This window comes from Phaethon lepturus, unplaced genomic scaffold, assembly GCF_000687285.1.
Source record: "Phaethon lepturus isolate BGI_N335 unplaced genomic scaffold, ASM68728v1 scaffold20622, whole genome shotgun sequence".
Taxonomy (NCBI): domain Eukaryota; kingdom Metazoa; phylum Chordata; class Aves; order Phaethontiformes; family Phaethontidae; genus Phaethon; species Phaethon lepturus.
The window spans coordinates 13,306-39,698 of NW_010521479.1; the positions used below are offsets into that span (position 1 = coordinate 13,306).

General features: G+C 39.1%; 1 protein-coding gene across 1 annotated transcript; it reads right to left on the bottom strand.

Moving 5' to 3' along the window:
• INTS8 (integrator complex subunit 8) lies at positions 1-25,227 on the bottom strand. The gene is made up of 26 exons (XM_010281549.1): positions 25,052-25,227; positions 21,475-21,615; positions 20,977-21,048; positions 19,803-19,854; positions 18,624-18,806; positions 18,039-18,146; positions 17,141-17,296; positions 16,549-16,649; positions 14,945-15,086; positions 13,703-13,773; positions 13,389-13,564; positions 11,699-11,832; positions 10,995-11,105; positions 10,105-10,306; positions 9,426-9,547; positions 8,499-8,683; positions 6,757-6,790; positions 6,028-6,084; positions 5,883-5,944; positions 5,022-5,140; positions 3,045-3,148; positions 1,607-1,657; positions 824-897; positions 678-742; positions 531-574; positions 1-284 (listed from the first exon to the last, which is right to left on the bottom strand). The coding sequence occupies exons 2-26, from the start codon at positions 21,591-21,593 to the stop codon at positions 168-170; spliced, it is 2,661 nt and encodes an 886-aa protein (XP_010279851.1). The 5' UTR covers positions 21,594-21,615; positions 25,052-25,227; the 3' UTR covers positions 1-167.
• Between the last annotated feature and the right edge of the window lie 1,166 nt (positions 25,228-26,393).

Here is a 26,393-nt window from a genome sequence, read left to right on the forward strand (position 1 = left end):
ACAGTTTGTAAAAATAAGGGGTTTATTATAAGATTTCATCTATTTCTAAAAAGAAAGATACTAGGCTGTAAATGTTGTATAAAAATTTAAATGAATTTAAAAAATAAAGTCTTGAAAGATTTTTTTTTCCACTTCTACACATTTTATAATAGTCTACCAGCATTAACCTAGAAGTAAAGTTTTGCCATTGCTTGAAGAAACTTCTTTTTTCTTCTCTGTGCAGCAAGCTGCAGGACTTCCTCAGGATTACTGGCATTCAGCTCTGTCTGGCCAATGGCTTTTATCTGAAAACAAAGGAGGGGATGTCACTACACCACTCACTCCCATAAAGCTGCTTTATTAGAAGGCATTTTCAGCACTGGCTCAATGGGTGTTTTTTCTGTAACATGCTCTGCCACCCCACCACCACCCGGCCTCCATAGCAAGAATTAATACACAATGAAAGTAAAACTGGAAGTGGGCATTTGTTTCAAGGAGGGAACGACATGCTAAGGGAACCGCCTACCCCAAAGCACCCTGCGTTAACTTACCGCTATCTGCCGCTTGTCTGTCTCACCTCTTTTGTGGTGGAGATCTGAGGGTGAGTCAAGAAAAGACACTAGGGTAGGAAACAGACTTTTTCCAGCTATGAACATCCAGTATGAGCTTTCTGTAGGCATATTCTAGTGAAAGGATACATGTCAAATACTCCAAGATGGTGACATCCCAGATGTATTCATAATAAGAATCCATGGCATCATGACTGTAAGAGAACACAGGCTAGGACATCTAACATATTCACAGATTGTGTGTGCATGTTGATAAACTTCAGTGTACCATTTACCTGTTCTGTTCCTGCAGTGCCTTAAATGCAGTTTTATAGTCTACTTCTCTGAGGAACTGACACAAAATAGCTACCTGGAAGGAAAGACAGGCAATTTTCACAGCCTTAATTCCCCAAAAACTGAAATCTTCCACAACATGCCTCAGTAATCCCACCCCAGTTCCAGACCTAACCACATGCTTGTTTCCACAGTAAGCAAGTTCTGAGCACCTGAACTGCAAGAGCATACACAACTCTGAAATACCAAGAACAGTAACAGCTAAAAGGAAGAAAAAGGGTTCTTACTCAAATCTGAAGGGACTGACCTGCCTTCCAGGTTACTAAACACATTTAATAGTTCTTTCTGTTAGGCTCTGATTGTAAGAAGACTTGTTACTTTTGAATGAACAATCCCACCAAACAATCATGGCTGCACACAGTTATGACAAACAAGGCCAGGTTCCCAATGCCACCCCACAGATACCATACCCTCTCTCAACTCCACCAAAACCAACCCCAAACCAAAATCATCTATATCCCAAAACAGAAGTGGGATGCCCCCCCAACACACTATTTCTACCTTTTGCGACACTTCCAAATACAGGTTTATTTACTCATTAATTTGGGTCCTTTTAAGCACCCTAGAAGCAACAGTAACAACAACAAAATCTCTTTAATTGCAGATTGCATTTGCAAGCAAAGTTGGATCCCATTTTACTTTTTAGAAAGCTTACCCCCCCCCCCTTTTAACATCGAAATATTTATAAACAAACATTTTACTTGATGCCATGTTTCACCTCTTACCTGGGTGTGACAGTTGAGTAAAGAACAACACTTGATCATTCTTTTTATCACCTACAGAATGGTTAAAAAACAAAACACAAGTTTTGAAATGCCTAGTATTGCAACACAAACAGCAGGTGTTTTATTTTTTATAACACAGGGACCAGCTAAATATCTACATTCTTCTAACCCCTGCCCAACAATGTCATCAATTCCAAGACTTCCCAAGCATATGATGTGCACTACAGAACACAGCACTGTGCTTCTGACAGGAGAGAGGGCTGCTGTCCGTTAAAAAGCTTCACTTTTATCTCCTACCACCCACAGAAAAGTCCTGACCTGGGTGGGAACAGCACTGCAAGTGGGCTCATGGACAAAAACCCTCATGCCACAGCAGACGGGCCCTGGCAAGCAGCAGGGCTGCTGTGGGACAGCACAGTACAGTGGTCCCAGACCAGGAGTCCCGGCACAAGGCACAATTTAGATTGGGGTGTGAACAGAACATGCTGTGGCTGGGACTGATGATTCCCCCCAAAACACAGAATTATGAAGGGATTCTCACTCACAGCCCACTTGCAAGTGACAAGCCACTTGTTACATCAACTTGCAAAGTACACAAGGTACATACTATGTACAGTGCCATACCTCTGGCACGCTCCGACAGCAGTAAAGTTACAGTCCTACCCAACTCCAGACAACCCTGCCCAGCACTGCAACACAGCTCTGCTCACTGTCAGAGCCTGGGAAAAAAATACCAGCGTGTGTGTGAAAAGGAGCTAATGTTGTCTGGATCTCACTGCTAATGTGATCCATATTCCTGGCTCTCCCCTGTGTTAGCTAGAGCAAACAGTATTTCCGAAGCATTTAGACAATACGCTTATGTCCATCCACATGGTAGGTGGAAGCAAGCAGGGTCCATCCATGTGACACCAGCACCAAGCAGTGCAGTGGGAGCTGGATGTTTCCAGCGGCTGGAGGCTTGGGTCAGCACTCCAGCAGAGCTGGTGAGGCAGAGCCAGAGCTGCTGTGCTGTCCTGAGCTGGTCCACCTGCCTGGCACTGCACAACAGGCTGCAGCCCTGCAGGGATGGGCTGGGGGAATCGCCACACCATGGGGTTAGCATGCACTCCCAGCTTTTTCATTTGCTCGCTACCACACCAGAGTCCAGTACCGGTGCTTTCCCAGCTGGTAGCCCTGCACACTCAGTCTCTATGAACTAAGAGGAAAGCCTTCTGTGCTTCAGCAAAGGCGAACCTTCAGATTTTCTACAGCCTTCAAGCAACAAGCAAAGAAAAATGGATCTATGAGGATTCATATCCCTAAATGCATCAAGATACACAAATCTTACAGGCTACAGGAACGTGTGTGTGTGTTTAGCAGTTTTGTCTCTACAGAGAATTTGGATGCTGACTGAATCCAAAGAGATATTTTTGTACATCTAAATTCCGTTTTACCTCACCTGGTCTGTGTACACATCTGGTGGTACCATCTTATTAAAGAAGTCTGAGCATACAGCTCCTGCCTGTAGATAATAGTGAAGGGCTGCTGAATACTGATTTGTTGCTGCAATGGAAAAAAGCAAAATAGGGTCTTAAAAAGTAAACATAGCAGTTATTCCTAAGACTCAGATCAAATACTTATAGAATTAATAGATACATATACTTAGTAGCAGAATTCTACTGGGAAAGTGACTTGCTTATCATTGTTTAAAAAGCACAGCCACACAGGAGGTGGTATAACAGCGATAGAAGACTACACAATCACGAAAACTAGCAACACAGGCAAAGTTCCGCCTTTTGAGAATTGCTTTTTACTTTTCAGGTATTTGATCCTGAATCCATCAATCTTAGCATGGAAAAGAAGTTTGCCTTCACTGAACTTAGCACATGGGCAGTAGTGAAGGACTTAACCCGCACCAGCTAGAGGGGGCCAGCCGATGCCACTACACACACCTCAGGGTTCAGCACCAGTTTTACTCCCAGTCAGTCCTTACTGAGCTGACATGCAGACAGCCTTCAGGGGCTCTGCAGTGACAACAGTCTGCTTGGCCACGCTGCTTCTGAAACACAGACCTGACACATGCCAGGATTGCTCCAGCTGTTGCTCTTTCAGCTACCAGCTTCTGAGGGTCCTTCACAAACACGCTCCTTCTGGGATGTTGTGCTGCTTTGCACAAGCAGTAAATACCGACAGTTTATAACCTTGAATCACTCTCCCATATCCACGGTGACAGCCCTAAACACTGGATTAAAACCCCTCCCCTCATCCCAAGGGTTATAAAGCATCTTCTAGACAAATTTATCTCCTTTGGAAGGCTAGGATTTCTCCACTACATCTTACTGCACACCACATACCACCTTCCAGTTAAAAAAAAGAGTATAAAAAAAAAAAGTGATCTGGAAACATGCACCTTGCCTCCTGCAATAGCCCAAAGCACTAGCAAATAGATGGCAGAGGCACAGCACAATAACCTGTTTTATTGCCAGAAAAGAACAGTCTGGCTTAAATGTTAAATTTCACTAGAGTGGTCTCAACAGATAATTTAAGTGGAAGAAATGCCCAACTACCTGTGAGGATGGTTATGGCCAGATCCTTCCCTAGCACATACACCAGGTAGTACCATACTTGTCTGGCTATCTTCTGAAAGTTCATTCTTCAGCACCTCCCTCTCTGCACTGTCTTTACTCACACACTAAAGTAAGGCCCAGGAACTGACTCTAGATTGGGGAATGATTTAACAAAGCGTACTATCACATCGGCTGGGCAAGATTTCCCCAGGCAACCGCTGCCCTGGTACAGTTGGGTGCACGTCATGGTGCCCAGAATCCAAAATTCTTGATGTCCCAATTCTTCTGGCTGCTCTGGCCTCAACTGAGGTTCAAGGGCAAGTAGTGGGGAAGTGGCAGGTGAGGACAGAAAGGGAAGAGCTTCCCTTCGCAACCAATACCAGATCAGGAGTTCATGCTCCATCATTTAGAAGTCCTAGATATTTCCCTATTTAAAATACAGATCCTCTCTACTCTGCTTGCCTTCTGCTCCAGTGAAGATGGTCTCCACATTTAAAAGTAAGCACTATTCACACAACTTCCCATTCATTTAATAAAAAACTTGAATGTTAGGGATTTACATTAATTGTACCACTTAAGGGCCAACTACCACCCACTAAAAAAGTGCAGTTAATGATGACCCTTACAGTGAGGTTTCCCTTACCCTCAAAGCAAGTCTTTGTGAGCCATCGAAAGCTCAGCGTCTCTGTGGGCTTAGATAAACCTCACAGACAAATTCACCTACACCATTGCATTGAAAGATTTTAAGTCCATGTATCACTTAAGCTTCTTTACTTAAGAGGAAATACAAAGAGGGTTATGTCAGGCAAATCTCAGAGAAGCAAGGTATCCCTACACACATGCTAAAAACAGACATTGGTTTCTCTTACCAAAATAAATATCTGCCTGAATAATTAACCAGAAGTGGTTGTTTGCGTTGATAGTCAATGCATAGCTGACTAGCTCTTTTACTGTAACAGCCACAGCTTCGAAGTCCACTGACTGCAGACTAAAGGGAAAACAAAAGGAACAAAATTAATTCCTAAACAATTGTTTTGTTTTTTTAAACAGTAATCTGATTTCACATCTAGTTTAAGTCCAAAGCACCCTGCATTAAGCGTCAAGCAAAAATAACTCCAGGAAAGATTTAGTGTTGACTAAGACTACCGTTGAATCATTTCAATACAGTAAATCTGACAGAACAAATACACCCTTCACAGACTTGGACAAAAAGTCAGGACTTCATCTATGGCTGCCACCATAAAAGGGTTCTGTGCAAGAATACATGGTCTCAGTTTCAAGAAGTATGAAGGCAACACCTGAAACCACTACAAATTTATCACAGTGTCTGCATAAATGGCCAGAGACAGCAATCTCTGGAAACTTGTGGAACTAGCTTGCAAATCAATACGTACTATATGTCACTTAGTGTTTTGGCAGTTATTCAAACACACCTTAAACAATCTTAGTTATTTTGTATTAAAATATTATTTAGTTCACATGGTTACATATAGCTCAGTGAAGCACACAGCTAAGAAACCCCTCAGCTTCTTGTAACTGCATCTCCATCAGGACAATCAAGTTATGAGCAAAAACTACCATGCAATCTGCCCACAAACAGAATGGGGGTCAGCGATGCCCTTACATGACAGAAATCACACTAACACACGATAACTAATACACAGTAACTGGAACCAAACCAATTACTTAAACATGAATTTTGAAAATTGTACTTTTAATTATCTTCTTACTTGGGGATGGATGAGGGCCAGATGGAAATGTGCTCTGCTGCAATATCATTCACAATATCTTCCTAAGAGTAGAAAAATGGTAAGAGAAATTATAAAGAGAAACATTTCAAGAAAACCATGTAAGACGTTTATGGTATATACTAACCCGAACATTATGAAGCTTGACAAACAGCGACAATATTGTTGTTAAAACCAATGGTTCCTGTAAAGGGAAAAAAAGAAGTATTCCCATGAACCAACAAAACCCTACCTTCTTCCCTAAGCTTTCAAGGTATATAAGAAGTTCTGACATTATTATAATTTCCTCTCGAAATAGGGCAATATTGTGTTAAGAATCCTGCAACACAGGAATACTGCAAGAAAGTTTCTGCAGGAAGTCGTTAATTACTTCAGATTTTTCTTAATAATTCCTTGGATATAAACTTTACTTAGATTTTACACATCTTTATGTTATAGTTTCTGTGGCTACTGCCTAGCCTTAAACTTAAGCTAGGTATACTACATCTTTCTAAGTATTTTCAAATCTACAAGCTATAAAACAATTTCCCTTTCTCTTGCTTCTGCTGCTTAGTTACAATGCAAGTAGCAGCTTCCTTCTCACTCCAAAAGGAATGCTTTGCTCCGTCATAGCTGGAATAAAATATACTCCTCATGTTAACAGACCTCCACTGTCAGAATTCAGGATCATTTTTTTTTTGTAAGCTATTCCACATTGCTGTATGGCAGGTATAGCAAATTCAGGAGTTCTTCAGCCATGTAAAACACCTGTATAGCTATCAGATTTTCTGAATTCAACAGTGGAAAAGTCCAGAAAAATATTATACCAAAAGAAAGTTCTGGTTGCAAACACATGCTTAAGACCACTATAACTTACCCGAAGCTTTTTGATGAAGGACAGCAATTCACTCCTAAATTAGGGACACAAATGTAAGTAACTGTCCACAGCAAAGAATATATGCAAACTTAATACACTGCCAAGAAGAGTCAGTAAAGCAAATTCTTCACCCACCAAAATACTCCTTCACCTCTAAGTTTACAAATGTAGGGTATATAAGTGAATATACTCAAGCAGGTCATTCACTTTTAATACAGCCACTGCCAAGTTTTACTTTTACATTTAAAACAGGTTAAATAAGAGGTAACACTTATTCTGTCGCGCTATCAAGGGCAGGAAAACCACTTGGAGTAAGTCAACCATTTGCTCTAAAAGGGAAAGCAATTGACCTGTACTGTAATTGTCCAAGCTAGAATTGCAACAATGACCTAGAGGCTTACAGAAGAGGTTACACATTTAATCATTTATAATGCACATTGATTTATTTCCTTGTCATGCCACATCAGAAATTGTCACCACAGGAAAATCCAGACAAGCACAGCCTGTCTGGAAAAGGTTGCAGTACTTCTTTTCCATAACAGCAGGTCACTGCCCTTTACTGTTTGAATCGGAGGGGTTGGAAAACATTCAGTATCCTAGAGTAGCACATTTGTACTGCTTCCTTCTCCTTGCCAGAGTATACGACTGAAACCTACAGCAAGCACACACCCTCTTCCACCCACCCCACAGCAACAGCTTGGATATTAGGAAAAATTTCTTTACTGAAAGAGTGGTCAGGCATTGGAACAGGCTGCCCAGGGAAGTGGTGGAGTCACCATCACTGGAATTGTTCAAAAAATGTGTAGACATAGCATTTCAGGATATGGTTTAGTGGATATGGTGGTGTTGGGTTGACTGTTGGACTTGATGATCTTAGAGGTCCTTTCCAACCTTAATGATTCTATGATTCTATAAGCAAAAGCAGACAGCCTTTAGGCACACATTAACTTGGTTAGCTCAAGAAAGGCAAAGAAACAGTCAAGTAGTTTGACTGAGGAACCTTTTCCAGTTTTTAACATGGAAAGCTGTTCAATATCATCATACATTCCAAAATGTACTATAATAGGCAGCTTATAATCAGGCTTGGACTTAAGAACAGGCTGAAAGCACTTACTGAGAGGACAATTCAGAGAGTCCTGAATCAATCAATCGGTCAATTAAGGCTAAGGCTGGGAGAGGTTAGGTAACTGACAGTGAAAATTACTCCAGACAACAGTATTTTCTTCCTTTTCCTCTCTCCAGGGGCTCAGCTGAACTAGAATTTCATTTCAAGATTGAATAACCTCTAGCTTTACATTCAGCAACCTTAAGCTAAGTGTAGACACCTATGCTGTGAGCTAGCTGTTAATACAGTTATAAAAGTAGTTAAGTGATACAGTCAGTGGAGGCTGCAGAGAAATTGTATTCGATATAAAGCAGACACCTCTAATCAGTCAGCTAAACTGCCATCTCGATGCCATTGACTTTACTAGATCTACCCTGATTACAATGGAGGCACAGGCATGTATTCTTTGGTGTCTGTATGTTGGCCTGAATCCCATATACTCTGTTTCTCTCTCTGAAAAGGAAAACTGACACATCACCGCTAATACCCAACACCGCCAGTGAGCGGATTGTTCACTCGGCAGAGATCTTTAGCTGCTGCCGCCACTCTGATAGTGGAATCCAGACAGTTCTTGAAGGAAACATGAGGTCAAATACACAATTCAAGCAATCTTCAAAAATCATTTAAGAGAACACACCTGTACATAATGCCCAGTGTAGACTCCCTGTGTTTTATCAAACTGACTCTGCCATCATTCCCCCGTTTGTGCTGGTTGGATACACTGCAGATTTGTACAACGACTTCCCAAAGGTCTTTAGCTGTCCGTCTACTTTCTTTGGGACCTGGAAGTTCTTTGCATGTAGCAGCCAGCAACTGTCCCAGCTATGCAATGCAAGAGAAAAAAAATACAGTAACTACAGCTTCTCTAAATATTGACTACAGGAAAGGAATTATTGGTATTAAAAATGGCTAAGCAAGTGGTGTTAAGTTACAAAAAACAAAGCAATGTGACTAAACTTTGCAGCAGAGGACACTGATGAGGAACCTGGAAGACAGGAATTAAACAATAGAGGATTTTTCCTTTTATTAGTTTCCTTAGGGTACATTTCATTACTACAGGCTTCAGAAAACAAGCTTTACACTCTACTTAAATATATTACATAAAACCTGAAAACTGTAAAACACAGTTTTACAAAGACTATGTCCCTAAAACTCCCTTAACTTTCATATAATAATTAATCTGAACAGAAACTGGCACCCTCTGCTATACAGAAACAGCTGAACCTCAAAATGGAAATTAGAAAATACCACAGGTAAGCAGAGCAGGCCAAAAATGAATATGTCCTGTAATATGATCTGCATCCAGCTTCATTGCCTGTCTTTCCTAGTTGGCAGCCAAAAAGGGCCAAGATCTTTCTTGCAGCACAGCCTCCATGTCTTTGCCAATCGTCAAACACGCTTGTTGCTTAGCCTCGCTGCCTTCTACATGAGACTTAATTCATTATAGCCACAAAACCCACCACTCTTGAGACAGAAGGGTACATGCTTTTAAAAGTACAAAAGACTTCAACAGGAAAAGTGTCACTTACAGCCTGAGAAGGCTTTGAGACTGAGCGCTCATTACCTTCACATAAGGATTAGTTTGAACCAGAGGTAGTGGAACTTGCATGGTCAAATACTCATTCTCACGCCAGTTTAACAGGAAGGCAACACATTCTTCAGCTATAACTTGTCGAAGAGGAATATCTGGAAGAAAAGTGGTTCTTTGCTTAACTTTTTTTTTTTTTTTAAAACACTGCTTTATATGAAACCAAGCTAAACCCATTTCCTCTAATTAGCCATTTCTTTTCCACATCTTCTATCACAGAAAGACACGATGCTTAGCCCTACAAGAGACTTTACCTCTGAAAATGAGGAGCAACAATAGCTTCCTCCAACCACAACAGTACTACATTACTCCCACAGTGTGAAGCCATGTAGACTGCTTTAACAACTAGCAAAAACTTTTCAGGTAAAAACACAGACATGTTTATCCTGTCAAAGTCCTTTAAGCGGCACTAAACAGAGACTGTCAGTGTTTAGCAATGCATAGGCATCATGATGTTGCCGTTTTCATTTCCACCTTCTAAGAACTAACCAAACTTCTAAGGACTCACGAAAACCAGTGTCAAACTTCACTACTGTTTTTCCAATTATACACCTAAATGGTAGATCTACAATACAAATCTGTTTTGGTTTTTTTTTCCCCTTTCTTTCAGGCTTTGTGCTTTACTGAGTCCCAAGGAAGACAGAAATGTACTTACCAGGTACTCTCATTTCCAAATATCCTCGGACTCTGCTTATAAGATCAGAAGGAGGACGCTCTCCAGAAACACCAGCTCCAGCTTCATGAGTGTAAATGTCCAAAAGTAGCATTTCGTTCAGCATGACTTGACGGAGTTTTGGAGAAAACTCTGTCACAAGCTCCAAGCAAGCAGCAAAAAGCTGTTTCGCATGGACAAAATCCTGCAATAAAGAGGATATGCATTAATGGTTCCTAATGGATTCATAAGGGAAAAGGCTAAGAGTTAAAGTGCTGTTCAGCTCTATCCTGGCTGAACCAGCCTCAGCATCCATTATCGTTAGCATTGCTCAAGCATCTTACAATGGCCATTTACATTTTTGAGTCCTTTGGACTTGCTAGCGAGCTTAACAATTCCAACAGTTCCAGATTTTTCAAACGAAACAAGAAGTCTGAGCAGAAACATACCAGAAGTAACAACTGACATATTAGGTACAGTTCCGTTTTACCTTGTAGTTTAGCAAACTACAGTATTGTCCATTACAAGGCAAATAAACCAGCATTCTAATAAATTCCTTATGTGAAACAGCCAAAAAGAACAGCACTTATCAGTAAGTCAAATCACTGCTGGTTTAGATGCAATGTGATTTAGTACATCATAACTTCATTCATACAAAGTTTTGATTATCTCCAGGCCCAGCTCACTGGAAAGCCATTATCCTTGCTGCACTGAGGGAACTTTGAGACAGAAATATTTAACCATTATATGACACACAGAGCCTGTTACTACATCTCCCTCACCTCACAGTTTTTCAATTTTTTTTTTCTCAAAAAGGGCTTTCCATATTTTCAGTGTTGTTAAGATTCAATTGCCCAAACTAACTCACCGGTAACTTCACATGGCTTGCTCACCTTAATTGCACAGCAGTGTAAACCCTTCGCCATAAGGATGTAGACCAAATCCCTAGTCAGATTGTCTTTGATTCCTAAAATAACATTGCCGTAAACATTTGGTACTTCCCACTGGGAGAGAAATACATAGGACATTTGCACAGAAACAGATTTTAGAATTCACACCACTGCTTAAAACACTAAAAACAAAACTCAAGTATTTCATTTTTACTTCTCATCGGAAGTAATGTGTTGCTCTCATAAAAGTACCATGAAAATGGCTAGCTACCCTACTTCATTCCTACTCTGAATATGCAATAACTGGGAGGAAAAACACAAATAAAACAAGAAATCCTTACTTAAAAAAATTCTCTTCCCCTCTCCTGCTCCCAGCTTTTAATTACAGGAATTTAAACTAAAATAATATTGCTAACTAGTCAGAACACTGAGAGCAAACACTACAGAAATTTGTTTCCTCACAAGGAAAGCTTGTGACACAGCCAGTAATTCCTTAAAATAATGGTTATACATTTTGTTGTAATACTTTTCATAGAGAATGTAAGTTTAGATACGTATCATCATTCTTACTAGACCACCACTATGCAGAGGGGGCAGAGGGGAAATCACATTAAGGACCTATGACAAAAGCGTTTACTGTTCGTTGCAGTATGATACCTAACCAGTCCTTGAATTACACTCTCTCGTGACCACATGAAATAAATTACCTTATTCGAAACTGTCCAGAATTGGCGTTCTGAAGTCATACCATGCAACTCAATTAAGATCTGGCGAATCCTCCAAGGATCTACTGACAATATGAGCTGATGTTCAAGCTGGCCAATATTGACACTTGCTGAAGCTAGAAGAAAAGCAATTAGGTCCCCAGAGCATTTGTTCTTAATGTACATGCTTACATTTCTTTAGTATATAACATTTTCAACATAACACAGTAAGAACAGCAGATACATTGATACTTTTGTAGGCCCCATACATCCTTTCATGCCCTACCACAAACACCTTGTGCTGGCTTTCCAGCTGCCCTGACCTAAAGAGCTACTTGTGGTGCCTCCTCTTCTTTCACCAGCAGCTCTGAGTATTCCCTTGTCCTTGCTACAGTGAAGCAACAGGTTCAAGATTGGAAAAGCTGGACATGAGCCAGCAATGTGCACTCACAGCCCAGAAGGCCAATCACATCCTGGGCTGCACCCAAAGCAGCATGGCCAGCAGGTCGAGGGAGGGGATTCTGCCCCTCTACTGCACTCTGGTGAGACCCCACCTGGAGTCCTGCGTCCAGCTCTGGAGCCCTCAGCACAGGAAAGACATGGACCTGCTGGAGCAGGTCCAGAGGAGGGACACCAAAATGATCAGAGGGATGGAACACCTCTCCTGTGAGGACAGGCTGAGAAAGTTGGGGTTGTTGAGCCTGGAGAAGAGAAGGCTCCAGGGATACCTTTTTGCAGCCTTCCAGTTCTTAAAGTGGGCCTGTAAGAAAGATGAGGACAGACTTTTTACCAGGGCCTGTTGTGATAGGACAAGGGGTAATGGCTTAAACCGAAAGAGGGCAGATTTTAACTAGCTAGAAGGAAGAAACTTTTTTACAATGACTGTAGTGGAACACTGGCACAGGTTGCCCAAAGAGGTAGTAACTGCCCCATCCCTGCAAACATTCCAGGTCAGGTTGGACAGGGCTCTGAGCAACCTGATCTAGTTCAAAATGTTCCTGTTCATTGCAGGGGGGGTTGGACTAGATGACCTTTAGAGGTCCCTTCCAACCCAAACTATTCTATGATTCCAAGATTGGCACCAAAACAGTACTGTTCATATACTGTCTTAGTGAAAATATGCATTTTCACAACTGGTTTAAGTCAATGCAAGACTGTATCAAAACTGAAAAGGTAAGTTCTTTCCAGCTCCAGTCACTATGTGGCACCTCTTATGTTAGCTTCGACTTGTGTAGCTGCACAGCCAGCCAACTATATCTGGGAAATGAACTAGACAAAAAGATCTGGGTTTCACTCTGGTAGGTTTAAAGCTCCATCCAGATGGCACTCCTGTGTCCAGCTCATCACAGAGTCAGACAAGCATTAGTGCTGGTCTAAGCCCAGAGGCAGGGTGCCCTTTCTGGGAACAGTCACCGCAGCTAGATTTGGATCAAACCAAGTGCCACACCTCTCTTTCATTCGGTCAACTAAGACACATTCACTTGAGCATATCTATTATACTCAGTTGAGACACAAACAAATAACAGCCACCTTCTTGAACAAGCAGGACATTCACCAACTACAAATGGGAAGTGTTCTCTCTGAAAACATTCTCTCCAAACTTTTTCCAAGAACAGACCTGCACACAGTAACCTCAAGCATGGAAACAGGTAACTGCCTGCATATAAGTTAATGAAACTGCTGTGAAAATTACCTGGGATATCATAAAAAGAAGTCACAGGTTTTGTGCACAGGTTGATTCGAGGAGATCTCTTCCGCATTTGATCAACAAGCAGCTTCCGTTCATCATCTTTCAGCAGTTTTATGAACAGTTCATGAGATGAAATCATAAAGACAAGCTGAAGATCTTCCAAACCCAAACACAGGTTTCTAAACAAATGAAAAAGTTAATACGTTAGCAGGAAGAAGCTGCTTATTTCTCCAGTTACAAGTTCTCAAAACATTTATTGTGCTGGATTACATTGCTTAGAAAGTGTAAATTCATGTTATCTTAATATGGGTACGTACTTGAGAAATGCTGCCATTTTTCTCTTCAACACTTCAGAAGCATTTTCCAAGTTTATTGATCTTGAACAAACCTGGGAAAGAAAGCAGTAAAATAATTAAGCAGCCCCTTAGAACTTAGAAAATATTTAGTAACAGTGTTACTGCCCAATTTTCTGATTCGCAATAAGTATCAGGCAGTAACCCTCTCTCTCAGGGGAGGAAACAAAGTTATCTGACAAGCACTGTAGCCATCACAGAGGGATCAGAGTTTCTTTCAACCTGTACACAAGATAGGCTGTTTCAGACCACTGGGCTCTTCCCCCAGACACCATTCACATCCCTTTTTCCTGTTCCTCTGATACTCGGGTGTGCTGACACTGAGTGCCACAGTATTAGTCAGCCTCACAAGATCATTAAATATGTAACAAAGCCATTTTACATGAGTTTAAAAATGAACCATTCCTGAGTGTAAAACCATAACGTTCACTAGGACTAACAGTCAAAAAAAAAAGCAGTAGTTGGAAGATAACTAGACAGCTGAATTTAATTGCAAGCTTGCAAGAAACTTTTTTTTTTTTGAGAAATATGTTTAAGTCCTAATATGAGCAGTTCATGGAACAGCTTTTGCTTCCTCTGAGTACAGTGTACTGTCAGTCAATTTTTGACACGTGCTTGAAGAGCCAAGCAAAAGTCAAGGCTCAAATTAAGCAAAGAAGATATGAAAATAACAGCTAAGCAACACGAGGAATAAGTTGCATTTGAGCAATAATAATTTCCTAAACTGTTGCCCTCAACAAACCTTTTTAAGTCTCACACATACAGTAACTCGGGATCATTTCATGACATGCTAACTTTTACAACAAAGCTGGCAAGGGAAAGTGGTCCTCTTCAACAGATACTTCATTATCTAGTATCTCTGTCTTGGAGAATTTGTTTCTTTGTTCCTTGAAAACAAATGTTCAACAATTTCTCTATATGATTTAATGATGTCAGGAATTGCAGCAACTTCAAATCCAAGCTGAAGCAACATTGGTTCCTCCCCAACAGATGGAAGCAGAGCTATAAACATAGATGCAAGACTGATTACACAGAGTAACTGTACTAACTGCAAAGAAGTTGAACAAAGTTTGAGAAGTTACCTTACAAAGTATTGTTTTTTGCTTCAGAACTTTGAGCATTACTTGCAACAATAATATGGTTATATGGGGAAAGAGATATCTCACTAAACACCGTTTCCCCTTCTAATTTCAGATAATTTCTTACCTCAAGGAGGAAGTCGATTTTCTCTTTGCTGGGTTTCAGGAACAGTTGACAAAACTGAATATCAATTGTTCGACCCTGCAATACATCGCAGACTGTGTTGCACACGCAGACTTTGAAACAAACTTCATCCAGAGCATCGTTCCTGCATGAACACAAAACCAAAGATCACAGAACTTCTCTGACAAACACAGAGTTGTATCACAGCAAAGCACCAGGTGCCAGATCCCAAGACAAGTTTGGAGGACATGCCTCTGTCCAAGGCTGCACTCTGAAAAACTTTATTCAGGATCTACTTAAGTTTACCCAGGACCTCATTTTTTTTAAAAAGATAATTCCCTCCCTGCGCCCAGCTCTTTTTCACATGCAGGCTTCATTCTTGCTTCAGCCTGAGCACCACTGGAACTCCAACTAGAGCAGTGTGGCTGACACAAAGGTGCATCAGTTCTTGGCAAGCGCGCCCTAAGCATGGATGACAGCCCAATCAGGAATATTTATGCATCTCAGAATACACAATCATTGGACAAAAGTCAAAACAAATTACCAGAACCTATCCTTCTCTAATAATAACTAATCCTTCTCTGTGTGCCTTAACTAGATTGCAAAGTCATGCTCCTCCATCCTTCCCTGTCCAGTACTCATCACTGAAGGCACTCCATATCAGCCGTATCAGAGATGAAAACATCCCTGCACAGTACTAAGCTACAGCCTCTAAGATCCTCTTCTAAGAGATGTTTATTTGACTCCTCTCTGTCTGAAGTGAACTCAGTTAACTATTAAGCTGTTACACAAGAGGCCGTCACCAAGAGGCTGTCACCACTGACACTTCTTTTTCCTCATATGCATGTTTGGAAAACTGAGCCTCTCTTACTTGAACTGAAATACTTGTAAGCATCTTCCCTTTAGAGAAGAATTATCATTATGATTATATGGAGATGCTTTCCACATAGCCCTGATTCAAATGCCTACAAAGTTTGAATACTGGATGCAGCCATACACTCAAAGTTTCTCAGTTGGGAGCCATCCACAAACTGCCCTTGTAACATGCCAAAGTCTCCCTGCTTATTATAAATTTCTTCTTGTTACAAATGTCCCATACTAATCCTTCAGGCCTGGGCTAGTTCATCAGTGCACAAGGCTCCTAATCCCAGACAACTACCCCGCTCGTGTTCCCAATGAAGTACACATCTCCTACAATATTACTGCTTAGTACGGTTAGCCTGACCAGCTTTGGCTTCAAGTTTTCAAAGACCTCTAAAGAGGCATTAACTTAGTTGTATTTTTTTTTTAATATATATACATACACACACACACAAGATCAGTTATGACTTTTACCACTTTATGATTTACCACTTCACTGATTTATTCATGTAAGTGTTAAGACTCATTAATTTTTTCCCCAAATATGGCCACAGTGAGATACATCACAACATAGCTCTTTAGCTGGAAGATGTAGTTCAGCCTTTACTTCTGTTAGCAATAGTCTAAAGTTTTTTGGATGGAAGTAATTTGTTGTTAGAAGATTTTGTATACTTTCCACAAAAACCATAAAAATCATGAAAATTGCTCTTCATCATCACTGAACAGATCATTATTTAATATCTCACCCTTGTTGAGCTTTTTGGAAGAGTTCTCTCAGCACTGATTGCCTGAACTGAACAGGTAAACTGAGGGTTAGATTATCTTCAAGGAATATCTTTACTAAGTCCTATAACACAAACACAGTTGGAATAGTCAATGGATAATGTAAAAGATACAGCTAAGGTAATTTTTTTTATCTGGTAAAAATGATCAAACTAGCAGAAGCAGCTTACACCTGTATGTAATACAAAAATTTATTAAACAGACAGAAAAGGACTGAACAACAACAAAGTTCTCTAGCATCAGAGAAACACAGCAAAAAAACCCCCAAACTTGCACATCTCAGCAGCAACATGCCCTGAAACGCAAAGAATTAGATTCTACCTGAAAACTCCGTACATCAGCTAGTGGGAATTATTTACATTGTACGGAATCCAAGATATTTTAATCTTATATATCAGATTATATTACATTCCTATATACATGTGTTCTAAAACAGCATGTTAATGGTCAACTGAAACACTTAAATTTATTAAAATCCCTATCAGTTCAGGTGGAATCAGCCACATGGAATGATAAAAAACCTCAAATATATGTGGGTTTACTTAAGCACCCTACCTGATAGTTGCCAGATTTCATACAGCTATGGATTTGACTATAAGGAGTTGCCTGTTGAGATGCATCATCAGAAGACGAGGTAAGAACTCCACAAGCTTGACAGTACCCAGCTAACCGTTCTTCATCGATGGTAAAATGAAGTGATGATGAACCATTCTGATAAATAAGAGTTAATCAAATCTTAGTGGCCAAAATATTATGAAACGTAAGCTTAATTCAGAAACACAGAGACTCGCTATTTTCCCAAGAAACAGCAAAACAAAAGAATGTGTGTGCACACACCACTTTTTCAATACTTTTATATGTGCTCTTTAGAGCTTAGACCATGCTTTGTCTATTTAAATAAATTAAAAAAAAAAAAAAAAATCAGAGTTTTACAGTTGTGGGAATACAAATATGAAGCAAAATAAAAAAAGGAAGCATACTTTAGTTGTAAATTAAAATGTTGTATTTTTTACAAGGTCAGAACATAGACCATCTAACTTCCAAGGGGACGTTAAATAAGAAAAGAATAGGAAGTGCTATATGGTTACCTTCCTCAAAAACACAACACTGCAATCCAAATACCACAAGGGACACAGAACGTACTGTTCAGTCAAGTTAGTATCAGCACTGGAGATGTTATTCTTGTGTTTCATTCATCAATACAATTTGTGTAAGAGCCCATTCATTAGAAAATGTGGAATAAAGCAGCAATATATTGCAGATGATTAAGGTAATTTCAAACAAGGCATAGTGTGAAAAAACAGAAATTGTTGTCAAAATCCCATGAAGTTTCTTTAAAGACCTTGTGTACCATTAACAGGTATTAAATTGCTAAAGGAGGAAACAATAATTTAGACAAGGTTGGGTTTTTTTTAGAAGAGTTGAACACACATGCCAATAAAACACTCATTACCTTTGCAATCAATTCCTTTGTTCTGAAAAACTTTTCTTTAGCATTTTCATGAACAGCTGCATTTGTAGATCCTTGTTGAAAATAGATTGCACCCAAATCATAGCAAACCTGCAAATACCATTGATATAAAATGCATTATCTTGGAAATTTATAAAACTTTTAAAGTCAAGATTAAGTATTTCAGCTCAAACCTTACACGTACACGTATGTACCAACATACACTGCATAACTTTCCCCACATATTGCAATTGTTTCCTCTTTATCTGTGATCTCAGCAAGAGTAATTCTGCACAGGCATTACAAAATTACAGAACAATTTCCACATAATCATTAAAAACAAAGCACTAAACTGCCCCTGCCATGTAATAGGGTGGGGGGTGGGGGTAAGCAACAATATTTACAGTATTGAAAAAAGTTCTAATAGTGTAAAAATGAAGTCAATAGTATCTCTTCGCATTAAAAAAGAACACAGGAAATATGAATAGAAAAATACTGCAATCTATCTCAAAAATATTTCTTAACACTTTACACTTTGTCTGAAGAAATAGATACCAACTGAAAGCTTCAGTATAGAATGTAGGCTACCTGGCACTGTAGCTCCTCTGCACTGATTTTCAGCCCAGCTGTGGAACTCTCTGTCTCTCCATTCACCATACCAGGCTCCATCGCTAATAAATCCAGAGTTCTTATAGTGTGGACATAAAGATCTTTGTTTAATTTAAGTGCTCCTTCTAGGACGAGGATGGAATCAGCAGCCTGCTCTTTCAACTGTAACAGTTCAAATGCATTGAAAAAATTAATCTCTTGGTTTTGAGTTTAGCTTTGGGTTTAAATTAACAGTAGAAATGTAACAGTACGGTAAAAAGATAGTAAAAAAAAATTGTCCTTATACACCTGTCTTATTGCTGTCTAGAATCTGCTCCTGTATTTCTTGTACAATAAAGAACTTTGTGGCTTATACTTCAGTTTCAGATATTCAGAGACAGGATCAAACCCTTACTTCCACTTCAAACAAAAAATTTTTCTACACCTTGTTGTCCATTTTTGGAGCACCAAGTCATGCAACAGTCAGACTGTAAATTTTGTTATTATTTCACAGCTGAAACAAAACCAGCTTCTATGTGAACAGCGAGATTTTTTTCAAAAATTCTGATGAATTGGTAACACAGTTAAACATCATTCATGCTCATCTATTTGAAAAAATATGAAAAAGTAAAAAATTGTAGAAAATGTGTAATACAAATTCTTTAACTGATTCCAAGTAGTACAAGAATAGGAAAATGAGCTTAGGCTACTTATGGAAGTAGAGGGTTTGTTCTTCCTCTTTCTTGCTTCCCTCAGAGGGAAACGCTTTGGGCACAACTAGCATTCTGTTGGAAGCTACATACAGGAGATATTCAGCTACCGAATTCTTTTTAAAAAAGTTTTAAATGTTGAATTTTGCTGCCATATGATTTTGCAGCTCAAGCATGGTATGGTCGTAATTACTAATGACATACTGATTTTGTAGAGGCTTGCTCAATTCATATGGCTCCAACGATGGGCTGATGAAAGAGTACTTCAATCACACAAAACAAATTCCATACTCCATGCACAGCAGACACAGCACTGCCCAAAACGCACACAGTGGATCTGTAGCAAATACTCAAAGTGGCAAATATGAATGTACTGAATCCAACCAAATTGTGATACAGTTGTTTATTTCCTGTTCATTCATATTTACATGTAAATTCAAGCAAAAATAAGAAGGGAAAGAAGTCTCACCACTTTCAAAATATTTTCAGTTAGTTCCTTTTCTTGCTGCATCTGGTTCATCCTGGAAAATAAAGAAAAGAGGTCAAGATCTCAATTATAAAGCAAACCTGCATCTTATTTTACTTCATGTTCTAGACCACAACAATTAATTCATAGTAAGCTTTGCTTAATTACATTTTCAACATCATTATGTAGGACTACTGACTGTACTTATCTATCTACATCTGAAATACAGGATGAGAATGTGGTTCAGTAAAATGGAACTTAGAAAGTTTTCGTTGCTTTTTTCTTTAAAAATCAGATTGTTAATATTAGCAAAACTATCATGAAGAAACCAGCTTCCACAGCCTCAAGTCTCTTGAAGCTTCAGTATTTAAATCTTCTTGAGCATGTGTCATGGGCAGAAGCGTATTCATGTGTTTAAGTAAATACTAAAATTATTTTAAAATTATTTCCCCATACAGAATTTATTGATTCATGATCTGTCTCTGATACTTATAGGACAATACAAGATTTATAGTAAAATGAGGACAGGAGTAGTAGTTTTAATCAACGTATTTAATAGACTCTATCAAACAAGAATGGTGTAGTACTAGAGGATAAAATTAACATAAAACCCATGAAAAGTACCACTGAGATACTCCGAACTTTATCAGAGAAATTTGTAACATAAAAGTCAATTCCAAGAACAGGTTGTAACTGAAGCCACACAAGTTCTATAGTGCAAAATGAATACTGACATTAAATTACAATTTATTGCCTCGTGAAGCAAATTAAAATACTTCATTATTTCTCAGGTTATCATACATAATGCAGCAAATTGCTATAATAAAACAACTGTATTAAGCAAGTTACTATAAGTTAAAAGGATGCAAGAAATGTATGCTGCTTAAACTAGGGAATAAGTATTCTGCCTAGGCAAATTGCCATGATTTTTCATGCCTCTACAAAGTCACAGAGAAAATAACATATTGAAAGAGTGGACTGACAGACAAGTACATATACGTATCAAACATGTCTGACATGAAAATAAGAATGTATTTGAAAGAAATGCAAGTTTTCCATGCTACAACTAGCCATTTTAAGCAACTGTATCTTAATAACATGATTTAATCAACTTAGAAATTAAATTTCTTATTACAAAATACACATGAATTTCAAATGAATTATGCCTGTAACTTACACATTTAACTGAGGTGGACCAGGTTTCACTTGCTTTACAGGAAAGCTACTTTGAACAATGGTCCTTATGGCCCTGCAGAGGGGAGAAAATTAAGCAAAGAATGGTATTAGCCTCAGAAACATAGTAAGCAGATTACATGGCTCTTAAAAATATCAGTTTATCATTTCAGATACATTATACCATTAGAATACATCCTCTACTTAAGAGCACATCTAGTCTTTAAGAAATGCTCTTATGTCCATAAAAAGCTAAAAGACAGAAAGATTTTTATCTTTATATGGTGACAGTTCAAACCACTACCTTAACTGTTTTTTTTAGGGAACAAAACCAGCTGCAGAATAGCTTTTCAGACTCAGCTCTTCACTATAACCTATCTACAGATCACAAAATTATTACTACTTTGAGATTCTTTCTCCTTCTATGTACAAATATATAGGTAGAAGAAAAGATTGTTTTGTTCTATCATGATTTTAAGATTATTGCCTTAAAGTAGTTTACCATCTGTTGTAGAGTAGTATTGCCATTGCAGTGGTTGGGGGCAAGCTGGACAGGTCTACATCCACATGTTTAGTTCCTGGAGGAACTTTGCTGATACACAAGAGTTCATTCAGTAGCATGTTCAATACAGGAACAGACAAGCTATTTAAAAAAAAAAAAGAATCAGATACTTCATATAGTAATCCTACTTCTGGAATGTTTAAATAATATATACTACTATTCAGTGCTATATTATTACTTAACATCACATGGAAGTAAGGGTAGTATGCTTATTTAGCATAATTAAATGCTCTGTATCTGACTGCTTTCTAGACATGGTATTATTACCAGAATTAGCAGTGTGCCAAAGCGGAAGGTTGCCCTGATAGCTGAACTACTACTATGCACTACTCCACACAGACACAGCCCCAGACTAATCCAGTTACCTATAACAGCAGGTCCCAACTAATAAGAAACTCTTTTCAAAGCATTCCCAGATCATACTTCCAGAAGGTAAACACTGACTTTTCCATTGCAAATGGAATTTCACTCATGTAAAGGGAACTTTTCTCTGTGCTGTTATCTCCCTTTCTGCAGCATCCACTAGCAAACAGTGAAGTTAAGACCAGGAACTAGAATAGAACACCGTAGAGCACCTAAGCTGTGCTATGTAAAATACACATTAGCTGGGACAGAACCTCCCTTGATAAAATGAGAAGGCATGCAGGCTGGACTGCATGACTCCAAGCTTTTGAGGTACAATTTACCACAACTAAAACACTGTTACTAACAGACATTATTTGAAATTAGATGTGATCGTCTACTGCCAAAGTACCTATGACCAGATGAAAAATTTGCATTCTATGCAAGCAGCACTGAAAACAACCAGTGAAACTACATTTTTAGTAGGTAAAGCCAGAATTCCTGTTTAACACATTTAGGTCTTGTGTCATGTCAGATTCCAGGTCTGTTATCAAGCTATTATTTTAAAATAACAAACACTGTTTTTACTATGTGAGGTCCAGGAATCTTGTTTTCTTTGGCAAGAGTAGAACATTATTCAACTGTTTGTAACAGCAGTTTTAGAAAACAGCTGGGCTCAAGCTGTTATTTTATTCCCTTTTAACTACCATGACTGAACCTTTGGATATAATCAGTTAAAAAACATAAAAGCATGTTTCTTAATTAAGAACAATCTTAGGCTTCATGAGCTAACAGAACAAGAACTCTAGCTACTATATAAAGATGCTAAATTAGTAGTTGAAATTACTTCAGGTTGGTTCTCAAAAAACCCACCACAGATGGACAAAACAATCCTGTCAGAACCCAGAATCAGCCCAAGAGCATCATACAGTAAGGCCGATTTTTGAATCAGGATTATACCTTCATTTTAAGAGTAAAGGTACTAATAGACAGAAAATACACCATGAATAAATGTCAGTATAAATTCCTCCTGCAAAAAGGGAACCAGTCTTTAAAAAAAGAAAAAAAGCCCTCTTGTACACACTCACATAAATCTGCTTTCAAAGCTAAAGTATATATAAAAAACCCCTATTGTATACCAGATTCTTTTGTCCATACAGTATTTTCACAACTAACCACAAAAAAGGTTTCTGTTCATTCTCTGCAGTTGTGCAGCATCTTGCAAAGGTACTTTGGCAAGCAGTAATCCCACCTCACAACAATTCACTAAGGCAGATAAATATAACATGTTAACAGGTGACAAAAATTTTACTGGGGGGAAAAGAGTAAGAGAAATTCATAGGTAAAACACAAAGACATCTCACTGCAAGCCTTTTTACTGCTCATTATAAAATAACCCCACCAAAAATATTATTATACAAGTGAGAAATATAAATAAAAGTATATAGGAAGAAAAAAGCCCTACCACTAATTTGAAGGAATATAGTTTTTTCAAAATACTTCTGAAATTAAAAAAAAATCTACACACCATAAAAACATATAACTTTCAGATCAGCTCAAAAGAAGTAAGACAACATAGCATGATTTTTTTTAAAGAAACTTTAACACATTCAAAAGTCAGTGTAAGTTTTGTCTCATGAAGAACTTTCTTCTTCCACGGTGTCTGCAAGCCAAATGTTTTGCTTAGTATCTTTATCAATGATCTGGATAAGGGGATCGAGTGTTCCCTCAGTAAGCTTGCAGACGACACCAAATTGGGTGGAAGTGTTAATCTGCTTAAGGGTAGGAAGGCTCTGCAGAGGGATCTGCATAGGCAGGATTGATGGGCCGAGGCCATCTACGTGAGGTTCAACAAGGCTAAGTGCCAGGTCTTGCGCTTGGGTCACAAAGTGGAAAAAGACCTGGGGATGCTGCTCGACAGCCAGCTGAACATGAGCCAGCAGTGTGCCCAGGTGGCCAAGAAGGCCAATGGCATTCTGGCTTGTATCAGAAGGAGTGTGGCCAGCAGGACTAGGGAACCGATTGTGCCCCTGTACTTGACCACTGGTGAGGCTGCAACTTGAATCCTATGTTCAGTTTCAGGCCCCTCACTACAAGAAAGACACTGAGGTGCTGGAGTGTGTCCAGAGAAGGGCAACAAAGCTGGTGAGGGGTCTAGAGCACAAGTCTTCTGAGGAGCGGCTGAGGGAACTGGGGATGTTTAGCCTGGAAAAAAGGCGGCTGAGGGGAGACCTCCTCGCTCTCTACAACTACCTGAAAGGGGGTTGTGGCGACGAGGGTGTTGGTCTCTTCTCCCAAGTAACCAGTGATAGGACGAGAGGAAATGGCCTCAAGGTTTACACTGGACATTAGGAAAAATTTCTTCACCAAAAGGGTTGTCAAGCATTGGAACAGGCTGCCCAGCCTGTTGAGTCCCCATCTCTGGAGGTATTTAAAAGCCATGTAGATGTGGTGCTTAGGGACATGGTTTAGTGGTGGACATGGCAGTGTTAGAGTCCAACTGTTAATCTATGATCTTAATGGTCTTTTCCAACCAAAATATTCTATGATTCTACACAAGTTACAACTAGGGCATGTATCGCCCCACTAAGATTTTACACTGCTAAAGTGCAGTTCCCTAATGTGCTTAGCGCTGCCAGAGTGAAGTTCCCAACTGTTGTACTTCATCAGACCATTCAGCAGCTGAAACTATTTGGGTTAAAAAAATTCAAAGGAAAAATGCAAAGGTGGAGTTTGTCTGTTTCAACCACAGTCAGTTCAGTGTCTTAGTTCACAGATAAATGGAGTGCTTTACATCAACAAAACTGGAGCAAGACCTCTAACTTCAAGCATGTCAGAATGGGGAAACTTAAGCTAGTTTTGTCAGTGAAGAAAAGGCAATCTAAAATTAATCTTCATGAGGTTTAGATGTGCACATCTTAATGCCTAAGACCCACTATTCTTTCTCTCTAAATTTTAAGCAGTATTGTTTTGCTCACAGACATTGCCTTTATCAAAACCCTTTTCTAACTCACAGATTAAATCGAACGTGATTTCAGTCATCACACCCAAAACTCTTCTTAATGTAAGAAAGATGCTGTCAGAAAAGGGAGCAACACAGGTTTTCATTTGTTAAAACAAGTATCTCAAGACACTTCAGTTTAGTAATTTCAGCATGAAGATGTACAGACTATACCTTTTCTCTAATACATCCAAATCCCACTTCAAATGAGCAGCAACCTTAAGAGCAAGAAGTTTTAAAATGCGATTTCTTTTGTTATCAGGTGGTGGTTGGACTTGATTCTGTTCATTCACTGATGGTTTCGAAGCTTGTTCCAAGAACTGGACAATCAGCTGTACAGGTGGAGGATCTGCAAAAAACACAGCCACTCTTCAAATTCTTTGTAAGCCCAGAAATCTTGTTGCAGCTATCAAGAGGGATCTTATATCATTGTCATTTATCCAGCTGACATTTTCACCTGGCATTCTAATCGCAAAAGGTATCTTCCTTATGCTGACTCTAATTAGACTATTAACGTATCTTTGTTTAACCTTCAAGTTTACTTGACCGTGGTAACCACACTCTCACACTTTTATTTATTTTCACTATTTTGGATTAATTATGTTTCAGTACTTGCATCTACAGAAAATAAATGCTGCCTATTGAAATCACAAGTTATCTGCTGTTAAAATATATACCTATTTGTAATTCTCTATATTTTAAATTATATTTACAAGCAACTGCTTGTAGTTCTGAACACATTTAGAAGATACTTTCAGACTGATTTAAAAAAAAAAAGTGTCCCCAAGTCTCTCCATTACAGTAAAACCATCTCTCCAGTACCTTTGAGCTGCTTTGGAAAACAAAGACAAATGATAACTATTACACTCTCACTCAACTTTGTGAAACGTAAGAGTAGTATAAGTAAGTCATTATTTTAAATTGTAAAATAGCAGTATAAGATCTAATCAAAAAGATATAGCCTGACCATGCCTAAATCTACTTTTTGTAGAGGCAATACTGTCCCAGGTTTTCCTGTTTCCTCCACCTGCTTGCAGAATTCAGAATAACTGAAAAAGGTGATTCCCGCTTACTATCATCAAAAGTTCAGCTACTTTTAAATACGGTCACTTTCTTACAATACGGGAGACTAGATGTCTATTCATTCCATGTCTAAGAAGACAAAGCAATTTCAGCACTGAATCTTTAAGAAGACTCTAGTTCCTGCTGCTAGCAAGACTTCAAAGGGAGAAAACCACCTGCAAATATTAATTTTAGAAACAGCTCTTCACATTGTAAAAATAAACAACTCGTAACATTTCCGCAAACAAAGTCCACGTATGCGAAAGGAAAAGTGATCTACCACACGGGAAAGACGGAGAAATGAAGTTATTAGATAGAAAATTTAATGTAAAACGAGAAAAATACATTCTTTGCCTTATTGCTAATGCTGCACAGCCGTGGCTGCCCGCCCACCAGGCCTGACATCCCTGTCTCGCCCCCTTCACCCTGACTTCCCCACCACCGGAGCCGCCAG